The following is a 12,600-nucleotide window of genomic DNA, read 5'->3' as shown; positions in this document are numbered from 1 at the left end:
TTATTGAATTATAGTTGATTTACAATGTTGTATTTATAGCTATTTACTTATACTAAACATAGTTTGAAAAATTGCAAAAGAGTTGTAGTAGGAGGTGTGGTAGATTTTATGTATGTTCAGTTAAAATACATTTTATTACAATTTGCTTTATATGAAAGAGGATAGGAAGTGGCTTTCTGAAGAAAATTCCATAACTATTTTATGAAAGCATAATAGAATTTTATAGCTGAAAAATGTTCTTAGCTGTTATTTTAAATGTTGCAGTTATTTCTGTTATGATTTGAGCATTGTTCAGAGCCCTGAATTCTGCTTTATCTGGAAATCTTAATTAGGACATCTATGGTGTGCTTTTTTTTTTTTTTAATAGAAATAGTACGTGTAGGTGCAGTTTCATATATTTTAGCTTTAACATTTGACCCAGTAAAATGACAGCTAGACTAACAGTTTAGTAGAGATGACTTTGTCGATGTGGAGTGACTGTGCATATGTTGAGTTCATCCTGTACACATGCACATTTCTTTGTATTGAACATCAGTTATGGCCTTATTACTATGCAGTCAGGTTCCATTTTTACTGCATCCAGGTTTCCAGCATCCCTTTTCATATTCATGTTTTATATGTTTGTTTTTTGGATAGCATTATGATTTCATGTGTTTATAGCACAAAGCAATATGTAGAATATTGGAGACAATTTCCTTTTTGGACACTCAGAATAGTTATTTAACTACCTAAAGTAAGTGACCCATTTTAAGGTATTTTTATCATGAAGAAAAGTGTAGTAACTGGAGTGGATTGGTGGGATGGTGAAGGATCTGTGTAAATATTTTACTTTTGGCAGGTTGCATTTAAGAAATTTGGAGTTTTTAGTGTTAAAAACAGGATTACTCTGTTCCATCGGTCTGTCTGTCTGATCTAAATGATCTATCTCTGCCTCTGAAAACTTCTGTTTTACTAACTTTAAATAGAATGCACTGTATTTCAAGATAAAACTAAGCAAAACGCAGTAATCTTGGTTAGCTTGAATTATATTCATGTGACTAAAGGATTTATGAGCATGTAGCTGAAAGAAACTCATTTTGGGATTGGAAGCAAGGTATTTCCAATTTTATTTTGAGAAATTAAAAAGGTTCTGGAAAGGATGGAGAATAATATAACATAGCCCTGTACTCACCACCCAGAATTGACTGTTTCTATCGTACTTGTTTTTCTGTACCAAAGAATTGTTTATCAAGGTTTTTTTTCCTGCAACATAACACCTTCTTTTACTTGAAGAAAGAAAGAACCAAGGTGAGTAAAACACAGCAGGTAGAGTTGAGGTTCCCTCTGTTCCCTACTCTCAGTCCCACTCCTCTCCCTCCCCCAACATAGAGAGTTGCTGTTGTAGTGATTTCATTTTTTAATCTGTAAATTTTATGGTTTTTAAATTAACTTATACTTTTCTATATTAACTTGGTTCTTAAGAAAAATTTTCCTGTTACTAAGTGGGGAGAGTTGTGAAGATAAATTTGGGGTCAACTTCTAAATGTGCTTTGGGAAAGAAAAGACACCTGAAAAGGATTGATTTTATGTTTCTTTCAGAGACCTGCACCCTGACCTGAAGGGACAGTTGAAAGAACTGAGAAAGCATCTCGTTGAGAGCACCAATGAAATGGCACCTTTAAAAGTTTGGCAATTGCAAGGTAATAAAAACGTAGAGGAATCATTCTAAATTTTATGGTATTTAAAAAAACAGAATTTGAATTTAATTGTATTTATTCACAAATTTTAAGGATCATGTGATTAATCCTGATATATTAGAAAAGAAAGGAAGAAAGTCCTTTTGTAGACAAATAACACTCTGCAGAGTAGTATATATTTGTAGATGAGTTACCAGATCTTTCTTTGTGTGACCAGGTGCATAAGCTTGTAACAAGTTTGTTTTAATCTTTGTGTTTCTATATGTATACATTTATTACACAGTTGGATGTTAAAGGGACGTCAGTATGGCAGGATGTATGTGTGCTTTTCTGGTCCAGAGAACTATGTATCAAGGTTTTCTTTCCCAGCATAATTTACTAAAGTCTTCTGCTGTACTTTGTGTTATGTTGTAAATCCAGAAGAAGGAAAAGAATTTGGGGTGGATTAATCCTGTGCTAAATGTGTTGGTATATGCCTTAGTGTTTATGCAGGCAGATCGAGGAACGGCTACAGTAAACACTCTAGGGGCCTATGAAGTGAGTAAAACCTTCAATTCAACCATGGGCATGCTTTGAAATGGCATTCTAGGGCATTCTTAGTTACCAAGAAAATAGTGGGAAATAAATGTGCTTTTTTCCTATTTCTTTCTCATTGCTGTAGATGAATACACTTTAACTTGCGTTTGATGTTGTTGCAGATCTAAGTTTTCAGACTGCTGCCCGAATCTTGGCTGCTCCTATTGAGTTAGCTCTGGTGATTATGAAGGATCTTAGTCAAAATTTTCCTACCAAAGCCAGGTAACATAGAGTAATAAGGCTTTGAGACATTCTTCTTTTTAACATATGCCTAATTATCTTCATGTTTATGCATAAAATGAAGCCATTAAAATATGAAAATGCTTAGGAAATTAAAGTTTTCTTACTACCAGCACTGTACCGTTAATGGCCCATCTTCCCGAGAAGGCGACAAGCCCCTGTGTTGTGTGGTTGAAGAGAGCAGTCTAGGTTGTGTTCCTGGCACTGCCTCTTGCTAGTTGTGTGAACTTAGTAAATAATCACGTTCCTCAGCAGGAAAACAGAAATAACAACACCTGCCTTTCAGGATTAGATGAGTTAACAAAATTTAATGTATGTAGATGTAACTAACTTAGGGTCTGGCATGGACTCTGGTGTTTTTCTTCCTGAAGAGTTTCTTATATATCATCTTACTCATTTTTTAAAAAAAAATTAATTAATTAATTAATTTATGGCTGTGTTGGGTCTTCGTTTCTGCACCAGGGCTTTCTCTAGTTGTGGCAAGCGGGGGCCACCCTTCATCGCGGTGCGCGGGCTTCTCACTATCGCGGCCTCTCTTGTTGCGGAGCACAGGCTCCAGACACGCAGGCTCAGTAATTGTGGCTCACGGGCCCAGCTGCTCCGCGGCATGTGGGATCTTCCCAGACCAGGGCTCAAACCCGTGTCCCCTGCATTGGCAGGCAGACTCTCAACCACTGTGCCACCAGGGAAGCAATCATCTTACTCATTCTTGATGAAGGAAATGAATCGTAGAGACTGACTTGTTCATAGTGACAGATTAAGATTTTGAATGCTGCTTTTCTGCTATTGCTTTCAATTGTATAATGGTCCTCCACATCTCATAAATACAAGGCAAACCTGTTTTAAAAGCCACATTTTCAGAAACTTAAATAATTGTCAGTCCTTTTCTTGAGTCACTGAATGAGGTGTTTTGACTTCTGATATGAGATGTTTTGTAAATTTTTTTATTCGATTAGTCTTGGGAGAATACTTCTTAGACAGGACTTAAGAATCATATAGTACATTATCATTTAACCAAGCGTGCTATTGAAGATATACATGTGCTTAAATAGCTTGAGCAGTCTGCCGCCTTAACTTATTGAACAGTATCCTTAGCCTGTGAGCTGTAGAGATCATACACAGGAATAGAGTTACATATATTTAACTAAGATCTTGGAAATAATTGCACTCGCATCAAAGTGCAATTATTACTGTTACTTCTCCTTGGTTTTATATCTTGTGATAATAAACAAATACATAATAAACAAATACACACATCTGAGAGGAGGAATATATTTATCAATTGTAAAGGTTTAAGGTTTTTTCCATTTAGTTTTTTGTAATTTATGGAGCAATGTGTTATTTCGTATAGGGAAATTGAAGTCTTTTATATCAAATACTAAACTAAGCACTGATAATGTTTTTATTTCCTTAGAGCAATAACAAAAACAGCCGTGAGTTCAGAACTTAGAACCGAAGTGGAAGAGAATCAGAAGGTATTAACCAATGGAAAATAGTGGCCTTTCTGTTTTGTATTATATCTTTAAAGATGCGGAAATGTGAGTTAAATCAGTGACATTGAATAGTTTTACTCTTCTCTTATTAAAGATGATGGTGTTTTGATTCATTTCTGTAATCCTTTTTATACTTTCAGTAGTTAATCAAAGTTGAATATGAATATATAATTCAGAGCATCAAATGGTGCTACCTGTTTCTTTAGAAAAAAGCACCCCCGCCAACATGTCTCACTCCCTGTGTGACCCCCTTCCCAGAAGCATCTGCTTTTAACTCCTAGTTGATTCTTTGGATATTTATCTCCAGATTCCAGCAAACTTAAATTGGTACTTTTTCAGTTTCCAATCTTATGTATTGGCCTTCTGTTACAAGGATGAGGTCTGACTTTCTTTCACTGCTCTCCCCACTTCTCCCACTGTCTACCAGTACTCCATATTGGCACTTTACCCATCTTTCTACCATCCCTGTGTTTTTGTCATGGTTTTATCAATTTTTGATCTGCTTCACTATGGACTGGTTTTTCTTTATGTCTAGTACATACCAGTTATCCTGAGACCTTCCTTTAACCTCTTTTTTTTGGATCTCCTATTTCTTGCATTCCATGTCTTCTTTGTTTTTGGTTTACTCCCTTATTTTGGTGCAGCAAATCATTCTTCATGGGAAAGGTTGCATGTGAGGTAAATTTCAGACTCTGAGAAATCAGTTTTCCGTTTTGTTTTTTTGTTTGTTTGTTTGTTTTTGGCTGCGCTGAGCGGCAAGAAGGATCTTAATTCCCCAACTGGGGATCGAACCCACGCCCTCTGCAATGGAAGCGTGGAGTCTTAACCACTGGACTGCCAGGGAAGTCCCTTCCATTTCTGTTTTTATTGACAGCGTGGCTGGGTATAGAATTCTAGGTTGGAAGTCATTTAGAAGTTTGAAGTTACTGCTCCTTGGAATTTTGGTTTCCGTTATGGCTTTTGAGAAGTCTGAAGCCTTTGTATGAGATCTGGCTTTTCTTTCTGGAATCATGTAGGGTCTTTTCTTTGACCCTAGTAATCTGAAATTCCATAGTGATAATGCCTTTTTAAAAAGTCTTTGTACTCTTGGGTGGTTGGTGGGCCCTTTAAATCTGGAAAATCCTTTCCTTTAGTATTGGGAAATTTTCTGGACATATTTCTTTGCATTTCTTCTTCTTTTTGGTTTCTCTTTTCTGTTTTCCTAGAATTCCAGTTTATTCTTAAGATGTTATATCTCCCTGACTAGTTTGGCCTAATTAAAAATCTTTTATTTCCTGTTTTCCAGTTCTTTTGTCTTTTATTTTTAAACTTTCTGGGAAGGATTTTCAGACCACTTGTTGAGATTTCTTTCTTTAGTTGTCAAATTTTTAATTTACAAGGGTTATTTTTGAATTCTTTTTATGGTGTTGTCTTATCCTTCTGAAGATATCGATGGTTCATGTATGTGTTTTCTTTTCTCTGCATGGTCTGTTGTTCCCTCTTAAGTTGCCTTTCTTTTTGTCTTGTTCTCTTGTCTTTAATGTTAGAGGCTTTCCTTAGATGTCTGGTGATCTCTCACTAACGACTCATATTAGACAGTGAGGCAATAAAAAACTGATTGAAAGCCTGAAGGATGCGTCTTTGTGACTGTAGGCTGTGGTGGTATGGTCGTTTCCCAGGGAACTCCAGTGACAGAATCTTTAAACCTTTCCTCTTGAGCTGTTTAGTCTCCCGAAAAGGATCTTCTGATCTTCTGCCGGGAGGGTGAGGTCTGGCTGCTGGAGTTGTAGAAGCCCAGTAGGACAGAGCATTTGGTAACTTCCGTGCAGTCCCCTGTTTTCAGAATGGGATCCCCATCCTCTGTTGTGTTTCATTTCACATAGTTCCCAGTCAGTCTTTCCCACAGTCACAGGGTGCTGTATTCGCAGCCTGGGCATGAGTGGACGTGGAGTTTTTCTTTCCCTTGTAAGAAATTCTGATTCTTGTTGATGCAAATTTCTGTTATCCCCTAATCTTCCTTGCCATTTTATCCTGGCAGGGCAGAGAAGCAAAAGCCGTGGCTTCTGCATTGTTTTGTGTTTTTCCCATGCAGTCCTAGATCTTAGAGTTCATTTCTCTCTGTCCGCTGAGTGAGGGGGAGTGAAGGGAGCTCAGCGATCCCTGCCCCTCTCCCCCAGCCCTGGGAGAGCTAAGGGATCCATGTTCTGTCCCTAGTATCTGGTACGTTTCTTCTCTTCTCTACTGTGTGGTGTTGAATATGTGATCAACCGTTCCAGTTTCCTTGCAGAGAAAGAGGAATTGATTGGAAAGGATATAAGCCAACAGAAGCTGTGTATGATATGGCATCAAAGCACTGTTTCCAGTGGGTCAGGCGGGTCTGAGGGCTGCAGGGGCTGCATGGTCACATGCATTCCACCGCGTCAGAGAGCAGCAGTTGAAGGGCCCCGTGGAGGTGGTCTTGGAGAGCTCGGGTGTATGTACGTGCTGTCCTTAGCTCAGCAACTCAAAGTTTCTTGGTGTGCCTTAGTTTGAAAGTTTAAGGGAGGTGTGGGGTTTTGAAACCCTTTTAGATCGCATGCCTGGACTTCATCCAGGAGGCCCAGCTGTCAGTGACTGCTAGCACAACCTTGGCTGGCATCACAGACAGGGAAGGGCAGCCAAAAAGTAACTCTCCGTGCTTGGCTTATTTAACACTCTCCCTATCCCCAGTATTGTAGGAAACAGTTGTATTAATCATTGTCAACATTTGTACGTATAATAAAACCAGAAACGTGGAAATTTTTATTAAGTATTCTCTTCCTGCTCCTTAATAAGTTTTTAATATTTCAGTATTTCAAGGGAACTTTAGGGTTACAGCCTGGAGATTCAGCACTGTTCATCAATGGGCTTCATATTGATTTAGAGACGCAGGATATATTCAGGTATGGATAATATTTTTCACCCTGAAAAGTTTTTATAACGTGTGGCTCCTTATGACATGTCCAGACTGTTGTTGCTCCTTGATGTGACAGGTTGCAAAGCCTGATGACTTATCAGGCCCAGTGTGTGCATTTAGGTAGGCCCATGTTCTGGCTGGGATGGGCAGGATGATACTTGGCCATGTTTTATCCTAATGTACATCTGATGCCTTGGACATTTAAGGCCCAGGTGTCTTTTGAGGGTGCCCTTTCAGAGCCTTAGTTTTCCTGTTAACCATAGAAACAGAAGAGAGCAGGTTCTTTAGTTTCTGAGAACAGTATGAAGTAGGTTTATGCAAAATGCAGCCTCTGGTGTCTCAGAAGGTGATCTGTCTTACATATATTATTTGATACCTTTTTGTTTTGTTAAAATGTGGTTTAGGGCTAAGTTGCTCTAAATTTTCCTTATGAATTTTGGGGGTTGGGTGCAGAAGACAGGTAGAATTCTGATTTTATCTTTGATATTAAAATTGACACAGTTGATACTGCGGCTTCATAATAGTGAAAACAAAAGCTGTGGTTGGTTAATGCTTTAAAAGAAGCAGTTTCCACAGTAAGATACTTTTCACATTATGTTAATTGAGCTTTTATGTCCATATACTGCTTTCAGAGCTAGTAAAAAATTAGTAAAGGACACATTAAAAGATTGCCCATGTTTTTATTTTTTATTAAAAAAATCTCTTTAATTTTCCAGAGTATTGCAAACTGTGTACTTGCTTATTGTAAACAGTTTTAAATAATGCAGAGATAAAGGAACAGTCTTCTTATGTCTTCTTCCTTACCCAGCAAACCTCTTAAGTTGGGTGTGAATTCCTCCAGACCATTTTCTGTGATCATCTGTGTGTGTGCCTGTGGGAATTGATGCTGATATTGAAACATATATTAAACATATATTATTTAGTATATTTTTTGGTGTTTTTTTAGTAAGCTTTTCAGATAATTTTAGATTCATGTGCAGTTGTAAGAAATATCACAGGGAGATTACTTCAGTGTTTTTAAAAACATGCAATGTAAAATCCACATTTAGGATTATTTCATCCTCAAATTGTGTGTTTATACTTAGAGGTAATTTCTATACACAGTGTATACGTAGATAAGTATAAATAAACATCAGCCAAGAAGCAACTCCTGCCTACTTGGTTCCGCATATTTGGACAAAAGGAAGCAAGGGAAGAGCTCCCTCTTTTGATTTCTCAACTCGTTTGATAGGGCATTGAGTTTGAACTGATATATTTTTCTCATGGTGAGAATTTTTTTTTAAAGCCCTTTCTCCTAAATACCTATTTGTTTTTTTTTCAGTCTGTTTGATATATTGAGGAATGAAGCTCGGGTGATGGAGGGTCTGCATAGATTGGGAATAGAAGGCGTTTCTCTGCATAATGTTTTGAAACTGAACATCCAGCCCTCTGAGGCCGACTATGCTGTAGACATCAGGAGCCCTGCTATTTCGGTAGGTATTCTGTGAGTGTGTCCAGGGAGTGGTCTGGCCAAGTATTTTATTATGGTTTTCGCATTTGTCTTTTAGGAGAGGTAAGTTATTCCTCTTATCTCTTTCGTCGGCATCAAAGTTTTACAACAACTGCATATATGCGGCTATGTGTATATAGTAAAGTAGGCTCTTAAATGCTCCAGAAAGTTGAGCTATTAGGTTTACTGTGGTTAAGACCGTGATTTTTCCACTTTTGTATCTCTTTAGGAATTTGGCTGAGCATCTCTTGGGAGAGTGTTTAGTTTGTATATTCTCAGTTGCACGCAAGTCTTGTGTGATTTTGTTTAAAAATACCAGTTTTTAGCTACCAACCTCCTTTAACAGGCCTTTGATATTTTATATTGAAGGATTTATGTAGATTAATATCGCTCTGTGATGTCTCTGGGCCTTTGTCTCCTCGTCTGTAAAGAGACCAGAGGGAGCAGAGCTGTCTCGGGCAGTCGTGGTGGAAGTGAGGTCGGTGATGGAGACATGCCTGGCACCCTCAGCTCTCCAGTCCCCTTTTCTTGGTGTCTGTCCTGCACTGATTTTAGGGAAAGTGTTTGGAAAGGGGAATAATATAGAATGTAGATGTTCACTGCTTGACTTCTCACTTGGTGGTGTAACCGTTATTTCGATGAATACTGTTATGTCATTTTTTTCCTGTTAAAAATTTTTTCATTACGAAGAGTAAAGAGACTAACATAATTAGCAACTGTAGGACCCATCACCATACTTACTAAATGCTACCATTTAATCATTTCATGTTTTCTTGGAAGAAAAAAAATGTTTCAGTCAAAGCCCTCTTTATATCTCTTCCCAGTTCCACCCCTCTCCTCCTTGCAGGTAATTCCTCTTCTGAAGTGGGCGTGTATCCCTCCTGTACCTTACTTGATCATTTTCTTCCCTATTGTATGTTTTAAAATTTTGAAAAATGCCATAACAGTATCCTTCAACAATTTTTATTACTCAGTAATTTTTTGAAGGCTTATGTAGTTTGATACATATAGATCTAGTTTATCACGTTTTATATTTTACTTATTTTTAAAAATATCTTTTATAAATTCACAGTTTAGAATTTAAGACATACAAAAGAGTGTGTATTGAAAAAACTCTTCACCCAGCTGTCCCTGGAAGCAACAGGCATTGTCAATTCGTTGTATATCCTTCCAGAAATACTCTATTTACATAAGCAAGGTAATATACACATACTTTCCCACCCTGCTCTTTTTTTTTTTTTCTTTTTTTTGTGATACGCGGGCCTCTCGCTGTTGCGGCCTGTCCCATTGCAGAGCGCAGGCTCCGGACGCGCAGGCTCAGCGGCTGTGGCTCACGGGCCCAGCCGCTCCGCAGCATGTGGGATCTTCCCGGACTGGGGCATGAAACCGTGTCCCCTGCATCAGCAGGCGGACTGTCAACCACTGCGCCACCAGGGAAGCCCCACCCTGCTCTTTTTGTACAAATATTGTATACTATTTATCCATTCCTTTTTTTGGAGATTTAGTTGTTTCTAATGTTTTGCTGTTAATAAGCAGTACTGTTAACGGCTCTTTTTGTACCTCTCTCTTCGTGCATACATGTGAGAATATATTTGGGGTAGACACCTAGAGCTGTAGTACTTAGTGGTAGGGTAGTAATAAAGGCTTCAACTTTATTAGGTCATCTTCTCTAAAGTGACTTCCAGATGCCAGAATTGGGTGAGAATTCCCATTGTTCTATATTTTTGCCTATTCATGGATATTGACAAACTTAAAACTTTTTTTTTTCAGTTTAATCAGTGTGAAATTTCATTGTGCTTTTAGTTTATATTTCTTGGATTGCTAGTAAAGGTGTACATTTTTCCTTGTGTTAATTGCCCATTTAAATTTCCTCTGTAAATTTCTTATTTATATTCTTGACTCATTTCCATTTCTCATGTTGCTTGCCTTTTTTTAAATTGATATATTAGATTTCTATAGACATTCTTGACACTAGTCCTTTATTGATTTAGTAGGTCGCAAATACCTTGTCCTGTTCTGTGGCTTGTGTTTTAGTCATTCGTTTTTCTACTTGATCTTTATATTTTCAAAAATGGTCTTTCCCATGTGATTCTTCTTGAAATAATTTAAAGTCTTACTGTTATTTCTGCAAATTTCACTAATGGTGACTAAAGTGTATGCACAATGTTGTGTTCTTTTTTTTTTTGTAGTGGATCAACAACCTGGAGGTTGATAGCAGATATAATTCATGGCCTTCTAGTCTACAGGAGTTGCTTCGCCCCACTTTTCCTGGTGTTATCCGACAGATCAGGAAGAACTTGCACAACATGGTAAGTAAAACTCCTTATTGCTGGGCTGTGATCTTTCTTCCTTGCCTTCTCCCCTGCTTTCTGTCATATCTGGAACGTTCACTTCTCTCCTTTACTAGCTGCTTCTCCCCACCACCACCCCTAGATATGCTCTTTTTCTAGCTCCATGTTCAAAGTGGAAGGGTTGGGAAGTGTACTGATCGTTTGTAGGGCTGTGCAGTGTCAGTGTATGAGGAAACGCTCCTCATCCTTAATCTCACGGTTTAGACTGTGTTAAGTTTTAAGACAGTTGTTCTTTTTTACTCAGAAGATGAATATATTACTACCGTTTTTCTTGAATATCTTAATCCCTAAAATTTAATAGTTCAATTTATTCCCTTAAATAAATCTTCGTCAGCTCCTGCTTTTTAATCCTTATTCCACTGCTTTAGAGAGTTAGAGGAAAAGGGGTTTCAGTTGACGGTCTTTTCCCCTCTCATGTCTTTCTTTTACCTCATGTAGTTCCTAAAGAGACGGGGCAGGTTATGGCCAAGGTTGGCTTCCTCAGAAGTTTCAAGGGAAATGATCCTCTATACTTGCCTCACTCTTGAAACCACTTTTTTCCTTCCCAGTCAAAATTTCAATCTCTTTTACTCTTACCAGATGAGATAATTTATTAAACTTTATTAAATGAGAACTTTATTTGATTAAATGAGATTAAATGGGGTAATTACTATTTTTTAAAGTACATCATGAGAACTTAATACATGATAGCTACTATTGTCTAAAACTTGGGTTCTAAATGAATTCTTCATTCAGAGATCCTTCGAGTTGAATACACAGGAAGCTAATCTCCATTTTCTAAGGCGGCAGAGTTAATAAACTTTGGGTCTTGTTAGGTGTAGCAAAGGACATGTATTAGCCAGCTGGATACAATTCCCATGTTGTTAGCGTAAGATCATGAGAAAATCACTTAGCCTTTCAGTACCACATTCTTTGAATACAGAGGGAGGGTAACTGCTCTTTGTATAACTTCTTTTTTATGTGGTTCGAAAGTAGCTGGAAAAAGGTGGCCTTCAAGTGTAAAGACTAAGGCATTTTTATTGGCCCAGCAACATTTGAATAAATGTCGTTTCATGTTTTCCTTTCCCTTCCCTACAGGTTTTCATAGTTGATCCTGCTCATGAGAGCACGGCAGAGTTGATTAACACAGCTGAGATGTTCCTCAGTAATCACATACCACTAAGGTAACACCGTTATCAGTCGGATGGTATATCTCGTTTAGCTGAGGTTTTGTTTGTCATTCTTAACAAGTCTGGTGTTACTGAATTGTAGGATAATTAATCGTGGGGGTCGTTAAGGGCAGTTTTATCTTTTGCTCAGTATGAAGCCGGTATCTTTTGGGGGAGAGAATTTGATTCTCAATGAATAGAATCTTACCGTCATTGAGTTATTAATAAATAGCCTGTGTAAAAATAGCATGCGATCTCAACTTGCTCAGGGAATTTTCCTAAGTAAGTGTTCACCTCACAAAGCCTACCTTCAGCAGAGATAAGGAGCTTTGCCAAGAACTTTTGTCAGACTGTCAAGGACTAAATGTATACACAGCTTTTTATAGATGCAAACAGGCACATTTATTTCATTTGTGTTACTAAATCTGCCAACGGGGTACTTAAATGGCTGGGGTTTCCACTGTACCTCCTCAGAACAATGTTTGAAGGTTTTACATATAAGGATTAAGATATTCCCACATTCTGAATAGAATGTGGTAATTTTACATGTTGATAAAATTTGAATTCTTAGAAAACATGAAAATAAAGAAGAAAAGAGCTCTTTAGCTAATTAACATTATTGTGTGTTCCATACTCAGCACTGAGCTAAGTGCTGTGAGTGGAACATAAACCACATTTCTACCCTCTTGGAAAAAATACTGTGCCTACTTCCA

At 37.7% G+C, this 12,600-nt stretch overlaps 1 protein-coding gene across 1 annotated transcript in view; it reads left to right on the top strand.

Moving 5' to 3' along the window:
* The window catches only part of UGGT1 (UDP-glucose glycoprotein glucosyltransferase 1), a 106,952-nt gene that overhangs the window by 22,494 nt on the left and 71,858 nt on the right, over nt 1-12,600 (top strand). Inside the window, exons 9-15 of the mRNA XM_065880282.1 lie at nt 1,579-1,679; nt 2,375-2,474; nt 3,907-3,967; nt 6,794-6,885; nt 8,221-8,371; nt 10,578-10,697; nt 11,817-11,902. Coding sequence (XP_065736354.1) covers nt 1,579-1,679; nt 2,375-2,474; nt 3,907-3,967; nt 6,794-6,885; nt 8,221-8,371; nt 10,578-10,697; nt 11,817-11,902 — 711 coding nt within the window. The remainder of the gene's footprint in view (nt 1-1,578; nt 1,680-2,374; nt 2,475-3,906; nt 3,968-6,793; nt 6,886-8,220; nt 8,372-10,577; nt 10,698-11,816; nt 11,903-12,600) is intronic.

Source organism: Phocoena phocoena, chromosome 7 (assembly GCF_963924675.1).
Source record: "Phocoena phocoena chromosome 7, mPhoPho1.1, whole genome shotgun sequence".
Lineage (NCBI taxonomy): Eukaryota > Metazoa > Chordata > Mammalia > Artiodactyla > Phocoenidae > Phocoena > Phocoena phocoena.
The sequence above is the reverse complement of the archived record's forward strand: the minus strand, read 5'-3'. Positions and strand labels throughout refer to the sequence as shown.